Source organism: Dipodomys spectabilis, unplaced genomic scaffold (assembly GCF_019054845.1).
Source record: "Dipodomys spectabilis isolate Male_0828 unplaced genomic scaffold, ASM1905484v1 ptg000233l, whole genome shotgun sequence".
Taxonomy (NCBI): Eukaryota; Metazoa; Chordata; class Mammalia; order Rodentia; family Heteromyidae; genus Dipodomys; species Dipodomys spectabilis.
The window spans coordinates 5,181,491-5,204,672 of record NW_024870910.1 but is presented as its reverse complement, the minus strand read 5'-3'; the positions used below and the strand labels follow the sequence as shown (position 1 = coordinate 5,204,672).

General features: G+C 53.5%; 1 protein-coding gene across 2 annotated transcripts in view; it reads left to right on the top strand.

Moving 5' to 3' along the window:
- Positions 1-522: 522 nt before the first annotated feature.
- The window catches only part of Slco3a1 (solute carrier organic anion transporter family member 3A1), a 124,770-nt gene continuing 102,110 nt past the window's right edge, over positions 523-23,182 (top strand). For both annotated transcript variants that reach the window (XM_042698576.1, XM_042698575.1), the window contains exon 1: positions 523-740. In XM_042698576.1, the coding sequence (XP_042554510.1) occupies positions 558-740 (183 nt within the window). In that variant the 5' untranslated portion in view covers positions 523-557. The remainder of the gene's footprint in view (positions 741-23,182) is intronic.

Sequence of the window (23,182 nt, the reverse complement as noted above, 5' to 3'; positions counted from 1 at the left end):
AGCCTGGCGCGCGCCCCTCCACCTCCACCGCGCCCCGCGCGCGCCGCCGCCTCCCGGGGGCGCTCGGGTCGCCCGGCGCGGGCCGGGCCGGGCCGGGCCGGTGGGGGGGGGGGGGTGCGCGCGGCGGCGGAGCCCGGCCCGGGGCTGGGGGGCGGCGGGCGATGGCAGCGGCGGCGGCGGGCGCCCGCGGGCGGCGCGAGGCGCCCCTGTGATTGGCACAGCCCGAGCGGGAGGCGGCGGCGGCGGCGGAGGAGGAGGAGGAGGAGGAGGCGCGGGGAGGGCGGGGAGGGCGGAGGAAGCGCGGCGAGCGCGGCGGTGCCGGCGGCCGGGCGCGGTGCCTGCCACCTCCCCAGACCCCCCCTCCTCCTCCTCCCTCCCTCCCTTCTTCCCTCCCTCCCTCCCCCGGCAGGGACACCGGGGCGGCCGCCGCGGGGCCCAGGCCCGGGGACGACGCGCAGCCTCCGGGCGCGCGGCCGCGGCGGGCAGCGGGCAACGGGCGGGCGGGCGGCGGCGGCGGCGGCCCGGACACCGGGGCCGGGCCCGGCACGGGCGGAAGGATGCTGGGGAAGAAGAAGCCGGGGGTCGCGGCGGGCGGCGGGCGGAGCGGCGAGCTGCAGGCGGACGAGGCGCAGCGGAGCAAGAAGAAGAAAAAGAAGGCGTCCTGCTTCTCCAACATCAAGATCTTCCTGGTGTCCGAGTGCGCCCTGATGCTGGCGCAGGGCACGGTGGGCGCCTACCTGGTGAGTCCCGCGCGCAGCTCCGCCGCCCGCCGCGGGTCCCTCCCCGGGGCGCGGGGCCCCGGCGCCGGTCACGACGGGACCTCGGCCCTGGGGCGGCCGATCGAGCCGGGGGATTCGTGCGGGACCCGTGCGCCCTGGGCCGGGGATGGGGGGGTGGTGGTGGGGGGACGGACAGGTGGGCGTGCGATCGCCCCCCCCCCCCCGCGGTCCCGATAAGCGCAGCCAGGTGGTGAGCCCGGTTGCTTCCTTCCTGGGACAGGACCGGCATGGTGGGGACCCCGCTCCCCTGGCACGTGGAAGGGGGGGGTGCCTCCCTGCGTCCTCTCCAGTCCAGCCCGCCGGGAGAGCAAATCCCCCCCCCCTTTTCTCCTCTTTTTTTTGGCATCATCCCCCCCCCCCCCCAGGCTCGTTCTTGCCCAGGGCAAGGGAAAGGGCTTTTGGACAGCTGATCAGAGTCAAAAGCCAAAGGGCCTGCAGGGGTGCGGGAAGGGGGGGGGTTCCCCCCACCTTCCAGTCATCCTTCAGCACCTGAGATAAAAGTTGCAGGCAAGCCCGGAGCGCGCGCGCGCTGCCCGCCACCCGCTCCGCAGAGCCGGCTTTCCCTCCCCCACCGCGGCCCCCCGGCCCGCCCGGGCGAGGGGCGCGCCCGCCTTGGCGGGCACCGTGTGCATGTCTTCGGTGTGCCCAGGGAAATGGTTCTAACACGCTCCCCGGTGCCCCCGGGCGCCTACCCAGCACGCCCGAGGAAGGAAGGCGCTTGCCGTGACTCAGCATCGCCGAGGACCTGACTTGGTGGCTGTCACCTGCCCGTCCCCCCCCCCCCCCCGCAGGTGGTCCCCACCTGAGCTCCCCCACCCCCCACTGGGACTCCCAGACCCCCCCCCCCCCATCCCCGGCTCCACAGGAACAGATGACTCAGAGTTGATGGCCCGCTGAAGCCTTCACTTGGCTACTGACCCGAAACCAGAATCAAATGGCAGGCACGGTTGGGGGGTGTTACCAAGCAAGTTTGGTGGAATGGGACGCGCCCCCCTCCTCCCCCTGCCGCTCTCCCATCCTCCTGGCTAGAGACAGAGCCCTCCCCTGATCTTTTCATCTTCATCCACACCCACTCTCCCCTGCCCTGGCCGAGGTACACCCTATCTTTCCTGAACCATCTCTTCAGAATCTGGTTTTATTTAGGGAGGAGACTCCTGTGGATGGTTGTTGGGAGATCCGTTCTGTGGTGGCACTGGGTCCAGCTCCCTTCCTGGGGCTTCCTCACTCACCCCCCAGGGAGTTCATGAATGACATGCGTGTTGTACACCCCCCTCCCTCTTGTCCTGGGGAGCTACAACATGTGTTGGACATGTGACTCCCAAGGCCAAAAGCACATTGCCGTTTTCTGTGTTGTTAAAGTCACTGGTTTGGGTCCGTGTGAGTACAGCGTTGCAGGCAGTGCCGGGTGACATTGAAGTTTGGGGAGCAGCTGTTTGGAGCTTCCTGATGGGGGAAATGCCAGGCACCCCCCCCCCTTCATTCTAAACCACTCACAGGAGACTGAGAGCTGAGGATCCCTGTTTAAAGCCAGCCGGGACAGGAAAGTTCATGAGACTCTTAATTAGCCAGTACAAAAGCCTGGCGTGCAACACCGGTGGTTCAGGTGGTAGGGGACAAATCTTTAGGAAAACAAAAACAAAGAAACAGAGGGAGGGTGTCAGGCCCTGAGTTCCAGCCCTAGTACGAAAGAAAGAAAGAAAATAAGAAAGAAAGAAAAAAAACTTGAGAAAGGTTCATAGGTTGCTAAGATGCAAATGCACATTTCTGCAATGTGTGCATCGGTAATGCACATTTCTGCAGTGAATGCATCCGTATCGTAGGGTAGGGTGGGTGTAGGAGGGGGTGGGTTAGTGTAGTAACAGCTGCCTTTCATTTAACCATTCACGTGCCTCAAGCCAAGTGTACGCAGTGGAGCACATTACACGCATGTGTGGCTTGTGAGTTTTCCACTCGCAGTGATCTGAGCACTTTAGGTAGAGAAGCTTTCACACACACACACACCCGCTGCCCTGTTGGAAAGATAAATGGCGAGACTCCTTTAGAAAGTTAGGAAGCCTGGTGCTCCTGGTGGAGTGGAGTGGAGGCCAGGTCTGGGCTGGAGAGATGGGAGGCTGGCTTCAGCCCTGGGACAGAGCAAGGGTGGCAGGCAGAGGAGGAGTTTTGGTCCACGTGGTGGCATCATCCTGGCACTTTGGGCCTTGATGGATGGAAAGCTTGATTGGGGGAGGGGGCTGGGGGGGCAGTAGCAGGAGAGCAACAAGTGCCTGGCATAAAGCGGCCCAGGAGAAGACGGACCAGCCTGGGAAATGGAGTTCGCTTCCGTCACTGTAAGTGCAGGTGGGCTGTTAGCAGGGCTCTGTGTCTCTGCGCTGCCCTTGGCCTTTCCCTTGCTATCCTGAACTCATGGAAATACATAAATGGCTCAGCAGGGTGGACGTGGCCAGCCTGCTCTGGGCTTTGCCCTGAGCCGTTTTTGCAGGTTTCTCTTGGCCTGTTCTCTGTGTGTGTGTGTGTGTGTGTGTGTGTGTGTGTGTGTGGCGGGGGGGGGTGGTGGTGGGGGTGGTGGCTGCTGCTTCTGTGTGAGGGAGTTGTGTGCGAATCAGTGGGAGGCCAGGGCAGAGGGGGGTTCGTCCCTTTAACTCATTGTGGCTTGCTAGGACCCCTGAGACCCAATGTCTGTGGGCTAGGGCCCACACAGGCTAGGGCCACGTGGAAGACGTGTGTGTGTGTGTGTGTGTGTGTGTGTGTGTGTGCGTGCGCACGCACACGTGCATGTGTGCGTGTGTGTATATGATACACAGCCAGAGCTCTTGGCATTATCCAAACCCCCCATGAAGTGCATTTGATTTAGCCCAGCCGGGACATTACCTAGATTCGCCTTCCATAGGTCGAGAGGAGGGTGCGGTCACAGATTCAGGACCAAGGGCGTTCATTTCCCAGGTGCCTCCACAGCTACCAGAGTTTCTCCCCTCAGATGCCTTCTCTTTTTCTTCACGTGTTTTCTTCTGTCCCCCACCCCCTTTCTGAAAAGCCGGCTTTCCCAGGATCCTCGGGGCGCCCTCTGTGACATTGGTGTAGGTTCCCACACTGCACCACGGAGGCAGGAAGTTGCCTGGGATTTGAGAAGCCACTTGGAAAAGTAGGACGTGTGTGTGTGTGTGTGTGTGTGTGTGTGTGTGTGTGTGTGTGTGTGTGTGTGTGTGTGTGTGAGAGAGAGAGAGAGAGAGAGAGAGAGAGAGCTGCCCAGGGAAGGCCACCGACTGTTTGACTAGGCCTCAGCTGTGCATCTTCTTGCCTGGATCACAGGGACTGTGGGGGAGCACACAAGGACCCGGATGGTGCTATGGAGAGGTAATCTTAGGACAAACCCAGGTCAGCTGGGAATGGTGGAATCGGTTATGGTCCCAGGTAGCTCACTGACCAACGAGCTCGGGGAAGTCACCCGTTACAGGATATTGCTCTAGCTGCCTGGCTCACTAGACCGTACATTTTTCCCCCAAAAGAGAAGCCTGTCCCTGGACGGCCACAGGGAGGGACAGAGAAGGGAGTGAAGATGAACGAGTACTTGAGTCTTCACAAGGACAGGACCGTCTACCTTAGTCTCGGACTGGGTGGTGTGGGCACAGGGAGAGACGAATCATGCCATGTGCGCTGTGTGTGCTTTGTGGAGACCCCTGAGGTGTTTCTAGCCCCACCACCCTAGGTAGGCCCGCACAGAGAGGTTTGTGATAGTATCGTATTGTGGAGCACTGGCTGGAGATAAGGATGCATACAGGAAATTAAAACCAACCGACGCCTCTGCCGTACATACCAATGCATTTGTACTTCACCTGGGTGGAAATGGAACCGGGGCTTCTCTGGTTTCCTGGCTGAGACACCAGCAGGCTCCTAGGAGGCCGAGGGGGTGGGCATTGCTTTATTTGAGGGTCACGTGGATGTGGCCCGACGGTTGGGGACAGAATCGTGACATGGATGACTGAGTGTGGTTCACGAGGTTCTGCCCCGTTGCTTTGGAGTCACTTATTTTTAGGTTCTAGTACATTCAGTGGACTGGCAGTTAAGGGTTGTGGTAAAGTTGCTCAATTGATTCTTCCGGTTTTCTCCAGAAGCATCTATGGCTCATGCCTGCAATCCTAGTGACTCAGGAGGCTGAGATCTGAGGATCATGATCTGAGGCCAGCCCAGGAAAGGAAAATCTATGAGACTTTTTCCTCCTAGTCAGCCACAGAAAAGTGGGAAGTGGAATTGTGGCTCAAGTGATACAACACTAGCTTTGAGCAAAAAAAAAGCTAAGGGACAGTGCCCAGGGTCCTTCAGACCCTTGTACCAGGATAAAAATAAAGCATCCTGGGCTTATAGGAATACAGCCCAGAAAGAGACAGCTCAGAGTCACCTTGTCAAATTAGTAAGATGACTAAGGGGACTGTATTTTACTTAATCAAATGGTTGGAGAGACCGGTGCCTGTTCAAAAGTCCCTGCCTCAGGTAGTTAAAAAATAAAATTCCTCTCACTTTTTTTTGTGGTTGGTTGATTTGTGTACAGCTCAGCTGTACATGTTGAGCTAATAATCACTGAGGGAGAAAACTGTATTTCTAAAAAAGAGAAACCCTTTCCCCCTGCTTTGTGGACGCACGTTGGTTTCTTGGGGGCGTTGTTTGCGTGTCTTGAGAGGAGAAGAATCTGAGTTAGCCGGGGCGTGTGGTGTGCACACAGGAACTCCTTCCTGAAGTCCGGCAGCTTCTCTTCCATCCATCCCAATCTTACACTGTGCAGAAAGGACAACAGAGAGGTTGCCCTGTCCTGTTCTGTCCACCGCGGTCCTCCCTTGCATTTTGCAGCTGCTGCTAGCTGCCTCCCGAGTGGCCTGTTGTCCCCTGTCCTTGTCACCCGGCCTGAGCTTTATCTTCTGTAGTCCCTGGGCGCACTGGACAGGCCGGTGCGGGCCCACACGAGCATCTCAGCGTTTAGTATGCGTCTCTCGTGGCAAGTGTTACAGGGTCTGCTCCGATCAGGACTGGCTTCTCCGAGCTCCCGGGGCTGGGTGTGAGCGTGTTGTACAGACTGATTGAGGAAGGCTGCGTGTACCCCATAAATGGAGAGGACCCAGCACCCCCTGAGCCACTGCAGGCCGCGCTTCCCAGTTCTTCACCCTCCCAACTTTCTACCTACATCGCTTATAACACAATGTTTTCTCTTTGCTTCTGTTTAACAGAGTCTCATGTCCTGTACACTGTTGTATGCATATACATACTCCGTGTGCATGCATATATATTTATTATCTGTGTATAGGGTTGCACACACACAATACCCTTTTTTCCCCTAGTTTGTGCTGGTACCAGGGCTTGCACTCAGATCCTTGCGCTCTCCTTTGGCTTTTTCCACTCAAGGCTGAAGCTCTACCACTGCCACCAAACCTCCACCTGAAGAGTGTGGCTGGCTCGTGGAAGCTCAGTCTTGATGATGTAGCTGGCCCCGTTGGCTCCGATCTGTGATTCTCAGCTCTCAGCCTCCTAAGGGCAGAGTGAGATCCCCAGCACCTCGCTCACTGGCGATTCGACCACGTGGCTTCCATGTGGGCTTTCGAATCCAGGCTCTTCTGAGACAAGTTGGGGGGGGGGGGGCTGTGTTTTTTGATCTCTCAGAAATGCCTCTGCTCACGCACCACACAGGAAGGTGGCACTGGCGATGGTTTGCGTTGCATTTCCTTTTTTTATTTTTCTGTTCCTGTGGAGTTTCCCACCTGGCTCTATTGGAGGAGAGAACTTGATGTGGTTCAAATACCTTCGTAACTCCCAAGAGTCTTTGTGTATTCGCGAGAAGAATTACTCCTCGATGATGAAAACTTCAGGCTACACAGTTTAAGGTCCACTGTAGAGATGGCGGCTGTCCACCGCAACCCAGGGCCTACTGGATGTGTGCCAGAAGTCCTTCCCGTGCTTGCTCTGTGACCGGCACACCAGTGACTTAACCTCTCTGTGCTTTGTACTGTCATTTGCAGTGATGCCGTGAGATGTCACCGAGTCAGGGACACGTTACAGTGCCGTGGACCCCCCTGGCACGCACAGCCTGATGCACACTGGTGTTATTTTCACTAGCACGCTTAACACGTATTACAAAGGTGATGAAGAGGCCCCAAGGGAAAATGGAATGATTGCGCTTGAGCTTTGGTTTGGTTCTTCCATACTCAACTTAAACTCTCCGCTGCCCTTACCAGGTTAAAAGATTTTGAAAGCATGAAATATGGTAAATGCCAGTTGCCATTTCTGGGTGTCTACTTATTACAAATAGAGCAGTCTTTTCCTTCCTTCCTTTCCTTCTCCTTCCCACCCTCCCTCCTTCCCACCCCCCCTCCTTCCCACCCCCCCTCCTTCCCACCCTCCCTCCCTCCTTCCTTCCTTCCTGTCAGCCTGCCACATTGGGTTTGAACCAGGCCTGCATGCTGTCCCTTGAGCCACATGTCCAGTCTGTTGTGCTTTAGGTGTTGGTTTTTCCAGTTAGACTCCTGTTCTTTGCCCAGGGCTAGCCTCATAGCCTGAGCCTTCTACCTACACTTCAGGCATGCACTGCCAAGCCCAGCTGATTGATCGAGATGAGCTCTCTTTCCTGGACTGGCCTCAGATCCCAATCTTCCTGATCTCTGCCTCCCAAAGTAGCTGGGATTACAGGTGTGTGCCATTCCCCACGGCTCCCGCAATCCATTTCATCTTAAAGAGGACGACAAAGAGGAGCCCTGTGATGGCTGTCTTTGCGGGTCACTGACCTCTGTGGCCCGGTGCCTTGCTTTGGGTCGCCTTTGGAATCTGTCACTCTGGGCATAGTAAAGATAGAACGTCAGGACTTGAACTTGGATCTGCTCCTCACCGGCACCTGTGGTGTGACCACTGAGCCTCAGTAGCCTCCTCTGAAAAATGGGGATAACCGTGTCTCAGCGGGTGGTGTGAGGTTTAAGTGGGTGGGCAGGTGATAGAGTGCTCGGGCGTGGTACCGCCGCTGCCCTGACAGTTATGGGGGACGTGTGCCCACCAGTGGCGCTGAGCACTGCGCTGGTCCCTGCGATGGACCTGAGGGTCTCAGATCCCGCATGTGGCCCGGGCTTCTGTTTCCCAAATCTGCGATCATACGCCGTGTGCCCCTGGAGGCCAGGCAGAATGGCCCTTCCGGATGCCCTGAGATGACACGGGGTCAGGAGAGGACTGGGGACATCTGTGGCGGACATCTGTTGTCCTTACAGAGGCCTGGCTGCAGAGCAGGGCAGAGGAGTTCTGGGCGTGGCCCTCTGCCCATCCCTGGCTTCCTCTCTCCTAGTCTGTGCCTCACGGAGATTGTTTCAGAGCGGACCTTCTGCCTGGTGCTGGCGGCCCGCACCTAAAACCCCACCGACTCAGGAGGCTGAGCGCTGAGGATCGGGGTTTGGAGCCAGCCCAGGCAGACAGATCCTTCAAGACTCTTAATCTGCAACGCACAGACAAAATGCCGGAAGTAGAGGCATGGTTCATGTGGCAGAGTGCCATCTGGTAGCAAGACCAGCACTGTCCTTGGCTGGTGGGAGCGGATCTTGCCTAGAAACCTTTGCCAAGACCATTCTGGACAGGACTCGTAAATTCATAGATATTATGAATACATGTATATGTAATATGTAACATATGCATATAGTATGTCTAACATACTATACGTAATATGTATAACATAATATTCATATACTATATTACATAGTATATTATAATGTATATGTTATATTATAATGTGCATATATTATATGTACATATTACATATCATGCATATCTAATGTGTATATAACATATATATAGTGTATTATAATGTATTATCATATACAATTGTAGCATGGGCCAGCCCCAGACTTGATCTCCTACTCCCACCTCTGTGGCAGCTGAGATTATAGTTACGTCCTCCATACATCTTCCGCTCACCCAGCCGCTCACCCAGCCCGCACAGCCCCTCAGTGACCCTGTGCTGTGGACTCGAATGCTTTGAGCAAATTGCTCTTGGGAGCTCGGGAATCCCGGATGATGAACCAGACTGTGGAGGTCGCCCTTGGGAATGCTGGGTACTCTGCAGCAGGTGTGGTCTCCCCCCAGGCCCGCCCAGTTGTGGGAAGGAAGGAGAGCTAGGTCAGGTGCTCCCGGGAAACAGAACAGAACGGAAGAGTCGTCAGGTTGTATCTGCCATCACTTTCCACACACCGACAGGGATCCCCAGGAAGGTAGAAATGGTTCATTTTTTGTTTGTTTGTTTGTTTTGTCTTTCATTCAGTCCTGGGGCGTGAACTCAGGACCTGGGCACTGTCCCTGAGCTCTTTCACTCAAGGCTAGCCCTCTAACCACTTGGAGCCACAGAGTCACTTCTGGTTTTCTGGTGGTTCACTGGAGATAAGAGTCTCATGGACTTCACTGCCCAGGCTGGCTTTGAACCGTGATCCTCACATCTCTTCCTCTTGAGCAGCTAGGGTGACAGGTGGGAGCCACTGGTGCCCAGCAGTGGTTATTGTTTGTTTGACCTCCACTTCTGCACCTGCAAGAGGAGATGCATTTCAGTGGGGTTTCTCGATGAACAACTGTTGTAAAACTAGAGGCCATTATCTCCCCTACTCCCTTACCCCGACTTCAGAAAAAGCTTTGTGGAGAGCGGGTGTGTGCCTTCTGCCTCCGTGAGATCTTTCTCTCTCCCATCCTCTGTTGATTGGAATGAGAAATGGCCATGTTGGCGATACGCAGAGCTGGGATTGGGGAACATGCCCTTTGAAAGGCTGTACCTGAGAAGCACGTGTTTACTCTGCTCGTGATTCCCTTCAGGGAGACCCAAGCTCTGGAGCCGCAGGGCAGGCAGTATTGTTGCTGGGATGCAGCCTGCAGTGGCAGGAATGCTGGGGCGGTGTGTTGTCTCTGCCTCAGTGTTGTTGGAAGTACAGTAGATCTCTGTAGCCACCTGCCGTCGTGGTCTGGGCTGGCCCTGACTCCAGCACCTGCTCCCCCTCCGCCCTCCAGGCCCGTGGAAGATGCAGGGCTCAAAGTGGCCGAGAGCCTGGTTTCTCGACGTTTGTTACAGAGCGCTCCTGCATTTTGGTGGTTCTGTGCAAAGCCCACGTTGTGGATTGTGATAGATGCCAGCATAGTTTGAGTGGTAGAAAACTAGCTGTGAGAGGCCTGGAGTTTAGGCTGTAGTGTAATGCACACACGTGCATGCATGCACGCACACACACACATATATGTTAAAAAAATTGTTTCTGGCCTGGTGCCAGTGGCTCATGCCTGTAATCCTTGCTACTTCAGAGGCTGAGCTCTGAGGATTGCAGTTCAAAGCCAGCCTGGGCTGGAAAATCTGTGAGACACTCTTATCTCCAGTTAACTACACAGAAAAAGCTGAAGTGACACTATGGCTCAAGTGGTAGAGTGCTCGCCTTGAACAAAACAAAGTTCAGGGACAGAGCCCAGGCCCTGAGTTTACGCCAGAGTACCAGCATGCACTCTCTCTCTCACACACACACATACACACACATACACACAGAATGCAATATATGATTTTTTTTCCTTCCTTTTTCTTATGGGCCTGGGGATCAAAGCCAGCACCCTGTGCTTGTTTGAACCCTTGCAGATGTTGCTCTCTGAGGGATGTTCCAGGACCAGTCCTGCTAAGGTCTGAAAGGACGATGTGGCATTGTAAAAGCCTCTGCATTTCCTGTTTCATTAGAGGCAAAAATCAGGGCACAGAATTCACACCCAAATGTGCAGCCCCGCCCTCCTGAGCCGGGCCCCAGGAGAAGGCAGGTGTGGGCAGTGGGCAGTCAGGAAGTGGAGACAGTGCTTATATTCCGGACACTCATGATTATAAATAAGCAAATATAAATTTTTTTACAAAATCTAAAACTCCCGATCGTTCTGAAAGTTTCTCAGGGCTACATGGGAGGACGAGCGGAACCTTCCATGACGTCATGTGGGTGTTGTCTCCGTCCCAGTGAAGGCCCACGAAGAGTGCCCTGAGAAATGAGGGAGACGCTTTACCACACGAGCCACGCCTCCATTCCTTTTCGCTCCGATTATTTTAGAGAATGGAGGGGGCTCTCACTTCGTAACTTTGGTGGGCCTGGACCCCCAACCCCCTGTTTCTGCCCTTCCTGCTGTAGCTGAGCTGACAGATGCACCGCCACACACGCTCTTTCTGTGGAGATGGGAGAATCTCAAAAACGTTGGCCTCAGCCTCGCTTGCCTCCAACTTTGAATCTCTCTACCTCAGCCATCACGCCTGGCTAGGCCCAAAGATTTTAACTAGGAGATACTCCTCTGTGTGTGTGTGTGTGTGTGTGTACACACATGCATCCATGGCATTCACTGCTGCCACCCTAGTTTCCTTAGCATAAGCTAAGATTTCCCCTTTACCCCACTTTTCTGAAGCCCTATCTGGTTCGCAGAGATGGAAAGAGAATTTCTCACTCCCCTCTGTGAAATGATCTTAGATTCAGCCAGGGACCAACAGCTGTGTGACCAGAAAGCGTCAGCCATCTCCAGGGATCTGGAGTGGGGTTGGACTGATATAATTCTCAGAATCTCTTGGCACAAGTTCCTTTAGAACAGCAAAGGTTGCTGGTGGCTCCTGCCCGCAACCCTAGCTACTCAGGAGGTTGAGCTCTGAGGATCGTAGTTCAAAGCCAACCCGGGCAAGAAAGTCCCAAGACTATTATCTCCCATTAACCACCAAAAAGTCAGAAATGGAGCTGTGGCTCAAGTGATAGAGTACCAGTCTTGAGTTAAGACAGTACCCAGGCCCTGAATTCAAGCCCTAGGACTGTTACATGTATACACACACACACACACACACACACACACACACACACACACACACACACACACACACACACACACACACACACACACACACACACACACACACACAGGTCCACTTGTACTACGAGAAGTGTGGAGTCCGGTGGGGTGTGGTCCTGGGCAGTGTGGAGTTGCTGTCTCCTGCTGGGGGAGATGACATTTATCAGCTCTGCGTGAGTGACTCATTCCTGTGAATGTCTTCCGCCCCAGGCCAGGCAGAGGCTGAGCCCTGTGCAAGTCTTACGTCTGGTGTAGTCTGTGCACAGGGTGGAGTCGGGTGTTCGGTAGGGGTGAGGCTGGGTAGACTGCAAGGGTGTGTGTTTGGAGATGGAAGACAATATTCTCATCATCTTTTCCACGAGGAGTTGCTGGGAGGAGGCTGGGCACGGCCCTGGGGCCGGGTGGGTGTGGGAAGGCCCCACGGAGCAGGTCTGGCTGGGAACCCGGGGCCGCAGGCACACAGAGGGCCTTGCACTCCACTTTGTGCAGGGCCCCGGGCGCCGGTCTTGTCAAAGACGAATAGGACTGTGCCTGCACCTCCCCCGTGTTGAGGTGCTGTGGCTGCTGGGAGGAACCGAAATCCTGGGCATGTGCACCCTGGGCTACAAGCCACAGGGCCTTCCTCGCACGGTGTGGCCCAGAGCTGAACACCGGATTGTTCTGGAACACTGTGCTCCACCCGCACGGGGGTGATCTAGGAAGGAGGGTGGCTCTGGGGTTCTCCGTGGAGCCTCCTGGCCCAAGGTCACAGTGACACCTCTGTCCTGAACCCCTCCTCCCCTCTGGTTATCGACAGACTAGACTCCTGCAAGTTGAGCTAAAATTAGGAAGAAGGTCAGATCGTACTTGGCTTCTGCTTTCTTTCTTTCTTTTTTTTTAAACATTTTATCTCGGCCTTAGATGTATCCATTGCAGATAACTTGAAAGCTGGTCACAGAGCAACCTGTGTTCACAGGCAGGAAATGTCTCCAAACAAAGAGTACAGCTGACAGCTGAAACACTGGGGAGAAGGAGGGATGCCCCCCGGAACTCCCCCCCACACTGTCCTCCGTGAAAGGCCCGGCAGAGGGCTGAGATGGGCACCCCGCCCCCTCGGAAAAGGCTGTCCTTAGGACCAGGGACAGAAGCTGGCCCCAGAGCTGGGGATGATTGACTGCGGGTGCCCCGGTGGCCGGAGGCTGGAGGCTGGAGGCTGGGATTTCTGTGGTGGGATTTCTTTTTCCCCACCTGCCTTTGGCTTCAAGACCTGCGGAGCAAAGTGTCTCCGTCTGTTGTCTGCTGCTGTAACAAATAACCCCTGTGAAATTATAAAGGAGAGGCTAAATTCGGCTCATGATTCTGGAAGTGGGAAAGTCCGAACTGCCTGGCATCAGTGCCCCCGATGGCATCACCATGAGGCAGAAAAGAAGCTGAGATGTGGAGGAGGACTCTCGCTCGACCGCAACCCACTTGGAGGAGGTCTAGCCTGGTCCCGCAAGAATCCACATTCATCCCCTCTGAACCTGGTATCCCCACAAACCCATCCCCTCCGACCCCCCGACTTCCAGGTTCGGCCACCTAGGGTCCAAGACTGCAACACATGAACCTTTATGCTAAACCACGTGGAAGGGGTACTAAGTCAGGCCGGGAGAAGTTCTGCCCAGTCCAGCGTTGTGGGGAGCCTTGCGCATTGGGAACACATCGCCCAGTTCTGCCATCCGTGTGAACTTCCAGCTCACGCTTGTGGGTTCTCCTTTCTTTGCTTGTAGCGTATTTCATCAGCCTCCACCAGGGAGGTTGGTTTTGATACGTGCATATAGGCCCACGAGGTCTCGTAATCAGATCACCCCTCCTTCCTCCTCCTCCTCCTCCTCCCAGATCAGTGGCATCTCTCTTCGTTGTTCTGTTTATAGATGTGACGAGAGCGATCTGACACTGTTCACCCCCCTCCAGCCTCTCTGCTCACCTCGCCCACACCCCGCAGATTCACGTAGCACAACTTTGATATTCCTGTCATGCTCTCACCTTCTTTTTTTTTTGTCAGTTGTGGGGCTTGAATTCAGGGCCTGGGCACTGTCCCTGAGCTCTTTTACTCTAGTGCTCTACCCCTTGAGCCAGTTTTCTGGTGGTTCATTGGAGATCAGAGTCTCACCGACTTTCCTTCCCCGGGCTGGCTTTGACCTGTGACCCTCAGATCTCAGCTTCCTGAGTAGCCAGAATGGCAGGCGTGAGCCACGATGCATATACCGTATTTTATTCAGATTGACCCACTTGCCTGGTCTCTCTTCCCCTATGCTTTTCTAAACCCGTTACTCAACAGCTCGCTCTGCAGATTCTGTTTGATGTATTCTCAAATGCTGTTGTATGCCTTCAGTTTATTCCCTTAGGAGCACCATGTTGTTATTATTTTTAATGTTGCCTTTGAGTTCTTCATGTACTAAGTTGTCTCTCTCTCTCTCTCTCTCTCTCTCTTCCTTCCCCCCATTTTATGTAGTTTCATTATGTATCCCAGACTGGCCTTAGACTTGAGAGCCTCCTACTTCAGCCCACTGAGGGCTGAGATTCCAGGGGTATGATAGGATGCTGGATTTGGACCCATATTCTTTATTCATTCCTGTGGGTCCAGGATCTAAGGAGGGGAATCTTCCTCCGGTGGGTGAAGTTTTCTGTCAGGCTGAGTTCTTTGTCTTTGCTGCTCGGCGGGTTTTCTTGTCTTTCATCCAGGAGCCTGTGTTTATACATGCCCGTGTCTTCCAATATGCTTGGGTTTCTTTTGTTTGTTATTTTTTACTGTATTCTTGCCCTAGGAAGTCAGCCAGGGTCTTCTGTTGCTTGATGTGGATGATTTCGTGATCTGAAGCCTTGGAGTTGTTTTCTCCCTTGCCACCAGGACAGAGTTTGCAGGCTGGTGTCTTGTTTCTAGTTTCTGCTTTCTGTAGCCTCAGGCTGGCCTCACCCCGGTGGTGGCTGGAGCTGAGTCATTTTGGCTGGGAGCCCTTGCTTCTGGAATCTTGGAAATGTCCTGAGAAGTGCATTTAGCCTTGCTGTGTGCGGGCACGCTGTCACACCAGGATCCTTCGCTTACCCATGATTTTAGGGAGCTGGTACTAGGTGCAGGTGAGGATACGGCACAGATGTAATAACATTACCCTCCGTGGGCACCTGTCAAGTCTTGTGGCCCTGGGGAATTCTCCTCTGCTTATTTCCTCCTTTTTAGGAATTGTGACTGTTTGGATATCTGCTTTACCAGACTTCTTGGTGGTGGTGGTGGTTGGAGATTTTGTAAAGAACCCTCCTGTTTGCGTTGGGAAGTGTCTAATCTCATTTTATTATTCTTTATTTTATCTTTTTGTTTTATTTTGGTGCTAGTCTTAGGACTTAAACTCAGGGCAGGGATGCTGATTCTAATCTTTTTTTTGCTCAAGGCTAGTGCTCTACCACTTTGAGCCATAATTCTGCTTCCATTTTTCTCCATTAATTGGAGAGGAGAGTCTCATGGACTTTCCTGCCTGGGCTGGCTTTGAACCGTGGTCCTCATATCTCAGCCTCCTGAGTAGCTAGGATGACAGAGGTGAGCCACCGGCACCCGGCAGGCTAATGTCATTTTTAAAGACTCTATAATATTCCAGTCTTCTCTGCTCCTCTCTTCTCCACCTTCTGGAGTCAGGTTCCTTACCGTTGTGGTTTCTGGTGTCCTCATTGCTTTTCAGAGTTCAGAAATGAGATTGAAGGGAGGCGGTCACCCCAGAGGAAGGTGCCAGGGTGGATGGGGCGGGGGAGGAGGTGACAGCTTTGGGGGGACGTGGTATGTTCCAAAACACGAATGGCCCAGTGACCATCCCACGGAACCCGTGGCCTAGATGCCATTACAAGTTGGGCACCCCCAAATTGCCAAACAGCTGAAGTGCTCTTAGGTCCCAGCTATTGTCTCTGAGGCCCGAGGTGTCACCACAGGCAGAGAATTAATCCCAGTGCCACCTTGTGAGTGACTGCTCGCGGTGAAGGCACAGGTAATTCATGTTGAATACATAGAATTAATCATCTTCAGGCTGTGCACGTGAGCTGTGCACGGATCCGCATCAGATCCTGTGCAGATTCGGGTTCCTTCTCCCTTCCCGCCCCCCCCCTCCCATCTCATTACATGTGCTGGAATGTTCCTAGCTCCAGAATGACCCGGTCACCGCGGCTCCAAGCATGTCAGATAAAGAGACCAAGGGTCCACCTACATTTCTGTGTGAAGAGACCAGGGAGTTCAGGAACTGGTTTAGCTTCTCTTTGACCCGTATCTATCTGTCCATTCTGGCTTGCTCTAAAATGCCTTCCCTTTCCCGCGGCCACCCTCCTTCCAAGAAGCAAAAGAAGAAAGAAAGTCGCCTCAGCAGCCAGTGCTAAAGCCTGTCCAGCATGCTGATGGTGTCTGAACATGTTAGTGCTTGTAAGACGACACGCTTTCTGCTGAGAAAATCGTAATGAACTTGGAGTAGGATCTCCAAGGGACCTGTCGCCCAAGGTGGCCCTCAGAGCTAGGACCCTGCCCCTGGGGGCTCGTCACCTGTGTGTTGCTCTTCACCTGCATTCCTGGTCTGGCCGGCGAGCTGCTGCAAATCAGAGGCATCAACCCCCCACCACCACCACCCCCAATCACAGTTACAGAGCGCTCCGTGCCATTGCTAGCAGACTAGTGAGTGCAAATGGCCACTTCTCAAGATCTTAGTGCAGAATCTCATCCACCTCACTCAAAAAGCACCCCGCGGGATTCCAGCCAGGTTCCACATGGCCTCGTGCCTCAGGAGACTTCCACCGGGGGCCTTCCGTCTTTTTAGTGGCTCTTGGGTATCTCAGAAACGAAGGTGGGGGAGTCTTTTAACCCCTCCCTCCTGTGTGGGGAGCTGGAAATGTTTCTTTCTACCTATTTCTACCTTAACCCTGTTAATACTGACACAAATCCTCGCTTCAAACTGTGGTGCATCCAACACTGTCTCGCAGGTGGGCAGTGTATCATGGTTTTCATGGTCACGTGAACTATGATATTAAACACGAAATGTAATCCTGGGTGTTGAGGTGTGTGCATGTGTGTGTGTGTGTGTGTGTGTGTGTGTGTGTGTGTGTGTGTGTGTGCGCCAGTCAGTCCTGGGGCTTGAACTCAGGGCCTGGTCACTGCCTTTTTGCTCAAGGTTAGCACCCTACCAACTTAAGCCACAGCACTACTTCTGGCTTGTTTTGGTACTTAATTGGAGATAAGAGGCTCACAGATTTTCCTGCCTGGCTGGGTTTCAACCCTCAAGCCTCAGATTTCAGCCTCCTGAGTGGCTAGGATTACAGGTGTGAGCCACAGCAGCCTGGCTGTTTTAGTTACATATCAGAGATTACTAAACAAACAAAAAGTAGGAGAACATAGTATGGCAAGTACCCTTCTCTTCTCATCCTGGGATTGCCTAATTGTTAAGATTCAGTACACTTGTTTATACATACACAGACACAGACACACAGACACACACACACACAGACACACACACACACACACACACACACACACACACACACGCTAATATGTACTGTACTTTTTTCCAGAACCATCTTTAAGTTCTAGAAATGATAACACATCACACCTAAATACTTCAGTATGCCTCACCACAAGCTATGCTCACCTCCTTAACAAACTACATCTCTATTCTCACTGCTGACAAAATTCCTCCCTAGTTTGGATCCCCCTGCCCCCCCCTGCCCTCTCCCCCCACATTCAGACATTCTCTTACATCTCTCGCCACCTCTGGCTCCATCCCTTACTCTATGGAGCTGTTTTGTTCTTCTCTCAACAGCCACAAGCCAGGTGGGTTATTCTCATACATCACGTACCCCAAGTCTCTTCAACCTGGCACAGAACAAGCTCCCTGATGCCGGCTCTAGAACCTTCTAGAGTTGTGGTCCCAGCTCTGTTGGGCCCAGATGCCCAGATAGGATGCCGCCTGATGGTCAGTTCACAAAGGGCCCACTAGGGGTGGGGAGCTAGGGATCCCATAGTCCCCACAGTGCGCTGTTGCTATGCACTTGTGGTCAGTCCTCTGAATATCCCCGCCTGTGTTTTGCGCAGAACCTTCCAGACGACCAGACGGGGAGGGTCTTGGACCCTTTGTGAATGCAGTTTGGGGTGCAGGGTGGACAGGACAGAATCAGAGGCCTTCCCTTGGTGCACGTGGCTGGCCGCAAGCACCAAGGACACTGGCTAATCATAGACGTTGCGCTTTTCTTCCGGTATGTTTGGGGTCTTGCTGTTTGACCCAATTAGATCAGACTCAAGTCCACTGACTGAGGGCCTCGTTTCTTCAATCTCTTCTACGACAGAACAGAAGCAGGTTTTTCTCTCCGAGCCAGTCACTATCATCTGTAGCTTTTTTCACTCTATTTCCTGATCACTGAGACAGTATTTATCGATCGGCGGTGGCGGCATTACATTTAATTCTGCTATGAAAGCATCCTTTCCCTTGCGTTTTAGGCTGTACTCCTGACCACTTAAATAACTACTTAATCTCTTAATTAATTTGATGTGAAGCCTCTGGAAAGCGTGGTGAAAGCTCTTCATTTTTTATTTACTTATTTTTTATTTTGTTATCAGGTTCCACATTCTGCTCTCTCTCACTAACTCTTAAATGCTTACATTCTTGCAGGCTTCCTTATGACTTCAAGACCTATCTGTCAAGCTTCTCTGATTTGCTGGGCATTTTTCCAGATCCTGTGCGGACAGTTTATCAAGCATACAGGCTCATGCTTGTCATCCTAGCTACTTGGGAGGCAGAGATTGGGAGAATAGAGGTTCTAGGCCAGCCCAAGCACAAAAGTCTGAGACACTCTATCTCAACAGTAGAGCTGGGTGTGGTGGCATGCACCTGACATCCCAACTCTGGTGGGAAGTGGAAAATAGGAGGATCAAGGCCCAGGTATGCACTCAGGCAGGAAGTGAGACCCTACCTGAAAAATAACCAGTGCAAGAAAGGATCGGAGGCCATGGCTGGCTTGGCATTTGAGTTTAATCCATTAGACAAATGCAGCCCCAAATAGTTTGTAAATCCAGTTGTGTGACACATTAGAAAGAGATCATAGGACAGCAAACCTCAAGGCAATTTGAGACCTGCTGTAGTTCCGATCTAGATGTTTTGTCGGATGTTAGAAGCCTGGTCCTCAGCTTGGTACTGCTGAGGGGCCAGGGAACCTATGAGGGGCGGAACCTAGCGGGAGGACTTTAGGTCATTGGGGGAAGGCGTGGCCTCGAGTGGGATCATGGGAACCATGCAGTCTCTTCCTCATGAAGTGGGCAGACTTGGCTGCGCCACTTCCACTAGGCCCAGTTGATCACGGAAGGAGAGAGAGACATCCCCAAAACTGTGAGCAGAAATAAGTCACTTCTCAGTTTTAAGCTGTTGAGAATCTGGGGTACTCCCTGTAGTGACAGAACGCCGACTGTCGTGAGACCTAGAGGTAGAGAGGAAGGCGTCCCTTGGCCCGGATGGGGGTCCCTGAGGCCAACGTGTCAGCAGCCCTGACACACCCCCAACGGGACAACGTGCCACCTCTCCAGTGCTCAGACATGCCCAGAGTGGCCCAGAGTGGTGACCGGGCAGACCAGCGTTTCTATCCTACACCACGATTTTAGTTTTGTGTCTGATGATCCGGAACTTCCTTCATCACCATCGAGAGTGTGGGTTTTCATGTCCAGAACAACAACAACAAAAAGCACAACAAGTCTTTATTCACAGACATCTAAGCAATGAGATACTTTTAGAAAGGGAACCAGTACTTAGGCCTCAGCCAGAGGGGCTTGCTCCCAGCCAAGGACCGTGACTGATGCGGTGTTCCACAGAGACTTCATTTCCTCTTGCACTTAGGAAGCGAGAATGGATTTGCCTGTCTCCCCTCCTCCGGCATGAACCCGCTTCTTTCTCCCTGGGCGTCACCCGCTTTGGAAATCACAGCTCTTGGCGTAGACACAATCACAGCCCACACATGTATGTTGGGCAAGGCCCGGGTCTATAACCCACCCGCCAGACACACTTTGTCTGGGAGCGCACACGTTGGGTACTTAGGACTGAGCGGTGGGAGGGCCCGTTCCTTCCTGGAGGCGCCCTTCCCAAAGGCGGCAGTGTCACCTGATGCCCCCCCCCCCAGCTCACACGAGAGCTCCCCTGAAGTATGGATCGTCTGGGCCTGGGCCCTCTGCCTTCGCCCACCAGGCAGGCGCCTCCGTGTCACTTATAGCCGGAGCTGCTTGCTGTCTAGCCTGCAGTTTCTCTGCCTTTTGTGATCTTTTTGTTTTAAAGCGGCCATCTGCATTTCTCACTTTGAAGTACATTAGTTGCTATGGAAACGGGATGTCATTGGTGGTGGTGGGGGTAGTAATAATGTCCATAAGGACACCATAAAATCATTTTATTTAGTGGCTTAGAGTTGATACGGCGCTGGTGGGGGGGTGAGGGCATCGCGGAGGTGGCCTGCCTCTGCCATGGTGGTTGGTGGTCTGCATGCACCTGTTTGGGAATGGCTGGGCATTTCAAAGAACAGAGCCGGCCACCCGTGGCTCACAGCTATTATCCTAGCTACTTAGGAGGCTGAGATCTGAGGATCACGGTTCAAAGCCAGCCTAGGCAGGGAAGTCCAGGAGACTCTTATGTCCAATAAACTACTCAGAAAAAAGCCAGAAGTGGTGCTGTGGCTCAAGTAGTAGAGCACCAGCCTTGAGCACAAAGAGGCTCAAGGACAGAGCCCTGGCCCAGGGTTCAAGCTCCAAGACCAGCAAAATAAATAAATAAAAAATAAAGGAGAGAAAAAAGAAGATTCAGAGGGTTGATGGGTGATTGTCCTGGCAGCCTGGCTCCCCCGGCTCCTCAGGACTGGGGTGGCTTAGGCATCCCGTAGTGTGTAGTTCGCAACAAGCCACCCATTCCCCTCCCCCCCAAACCGCTCTTAAGGACCGGCCTCTGGCCCGGTGGTGCACATTCTAGACTGTTCTGACGTGCGGCCAGATTCTCCACGCGGTCCCTGAAGACCTCACAGGCTTCGGATGGGGGACCCGGTGTTGGTACAGGGAGGTGAGTGGGGGCTGCAGCGGGCGGCCGGCCAGCCTCCCTTCCATTGCCTCTCTTTTGGTGGAAAGCGTGCACATGCGTGTGTGCGTGCCCACGCCCGCACGGCCCTCTCTGATTCTCTTAACTCGTCACTGTGGAGTCTGCGTGTAGAGACACGGGCAACGATGAGAAACCACGCAGAGGGCTCCTCCATGCTCACCCTCCACCCCACCCCACCCCGTCCTGCCCAGGGCTGACCCCTGGCCAGGCTCAGGAAGTCGGCACGGCTTCTGTCTTTTTGCTTTTGCTACTGTCTGGCCTGGGCCCGGCCTGGACTGCAGTCCTACATGGGCTTCCCCCGTGTTACTGGAAGGACACGCACAGGCCCCCAGGCCTGGCTTGTTGCTTGAGATGCGGGAGAGGGCGGGGGTGTTTGCTTGGCCTGTCCTTAGAACCATGATCTTCTTCACCTCAGCCTCCTGAGTCGCCGGGATTACAGGTGTGAGCCACTCCACCCGCTCCACAATCTCCCCTTTTCATCCTAAATGGCAGCACGTCACGCGGGCCTCACTTCCACCGGGGCCCAAGAAGGTTTTGCCTCCCAAGCCCTCTGTCCCGAGGCTTCCCATCCCCTCCTTTGGGGTTCATCCCCATCAGCTGACACGGCACGAGATGCCAGAGACCCCGGCTCCTGGATAGAAACCACTCTCGAGTGGGATCCGTGAGGCCGCATCCTGTGTGGCTCTCCCATTCTGATTTTAGGGCCCCGTGTTCTTCCACATCCCGCCCCCACCCCCTGCACCTTGTGCCTCCTTTTCCTCAGCAGCCATTTCCACAGGGGGTTCCCGCTCAGTTGTTCATGAGCGTCTCATTTTCTGCCGTCTCATGCTCTTCAAGAGGCCGTGGGTGATAAATTCCAGGTTGCAATTTATAATCCTTGGTAATGGCTTACAGATCACCCCCGGGGATCATTTCCTGTGTTTGTTTTTTGGTTTTTGACCGGTCTGCGTGCTAGAACCTGGGGCTGCGGGCTCACTTATGAGGGGAATCCCGTCTGTGATCTCCCATTGCACATGGCGTCCAAATCCGACACCCTGAGCCGAGCACTGTGGAAGGCCTTTCAGACATGGTCTGCTTCGTCTTCACCCTGGGCACCCCAAGTAAAGAATTCGAGGGGGACCAGACTCACAGAAAAGTCCGGCCTGTCCTGAAGTTTATCACCATCCCATCAGACATATAATTGTATCACAACAGTCGAAATACTAGTAATAAAAATGACAGAGCTAGCTCTGGGTATGGTGTTGCATGCCTGTAATCCCAGCTACTTGAGAGACAGAAAGAGGAGGATAGCTGTCCAATTTTAGCCCGGAAGCGAAAGTGCAAGACCCTGACAAATAAGCAAAAGGAAAATGGGGCTGGAGAAACGGCCCCAGTGGTAGACCTAGCCTGCCTAGCAAGCACAAGGCATTCCAACTGCAGTACCAGAGAAAAGTGGAGGAAATGATCAGACTTATAATTCCCTCTAACAGTCTTTATCTGGAGGAATCTGTTGAATCCTTGCGAAACCCCTGCAAGTTGAAGAGGATTCTTGCCACAAGTAGACAAGGAACTCCAGGTCCCAACGATCAAGCAATGGTCCCCCTACAACCCAGCTCCAACATGGAAGTCCCGACATCAAATGCAGACATTCCAACCCCAGGACCTTTTTTTATTAATAATTATAATAAGGAAGAAAAGAAAACTTAAGATCAAGGCACTATTGATTACTGCAACAGAGGTTATGTAAATCCCTGAGGTCAGCAGTTATAGAATGTTGATGTTTCTAGCATTCATTCAGTGGAGTTGGAGTGATTTTCACCGCAAGATGATTCAATGCTGGTTTTAACTGTGACATTTCCTCTCCTGCATCATCAAAAGGATTTGTTGAGATTGAGCATTTTTTTGTTTCTTGGGTTTTTTTGGAAGGCCTCATCTTCACCAAATCCTGTGATGAAAATTTTCATGGATTACCTCATGTGACTACCAATGTGACTACCAAAGACCTTCTCTTCTTCCTCTTCCTCCTTACTTCCTTTTCCTCTTTTGACTCATCTTCCTCCTTCTCCTCTTCCTCCTCTTCCTCCTCTTTCTCCTCCTCCTCTTCTTCCTTGTTTCCTTTCTCTTCCTTTTCTTCCTCCTTTATGTTTCTTCTCCTGTTCTTCCTCCTCTTCTCTTTCTCTTCCCTCTCCTTTTTCTTTTCCATTTCCTCTCCTTCCTCCCTCTTATCTTCCTCTCTCTCCTTTTCTTCTTCCTCCTCCTCCTCATCTTATTTTTGCAGTGCTTGGGGTTGAACCTAAGGCCTTCTGCGTGCTAGGCAACGGCTCTACCTCTTGAGCCACCCCCTCCCCCAGGGTTTTAGCTTTCATTTTTGTTTCTCGGATACGCTCTTGTGCTGTCTTTCTCCAGTCTGACCTTGGGCCACGATCCCCTCACGACCCAAGTAGCTAGGACCGTACATGCGTGCCAAGACACAGGGCTTTTCCTTTGAGGTGG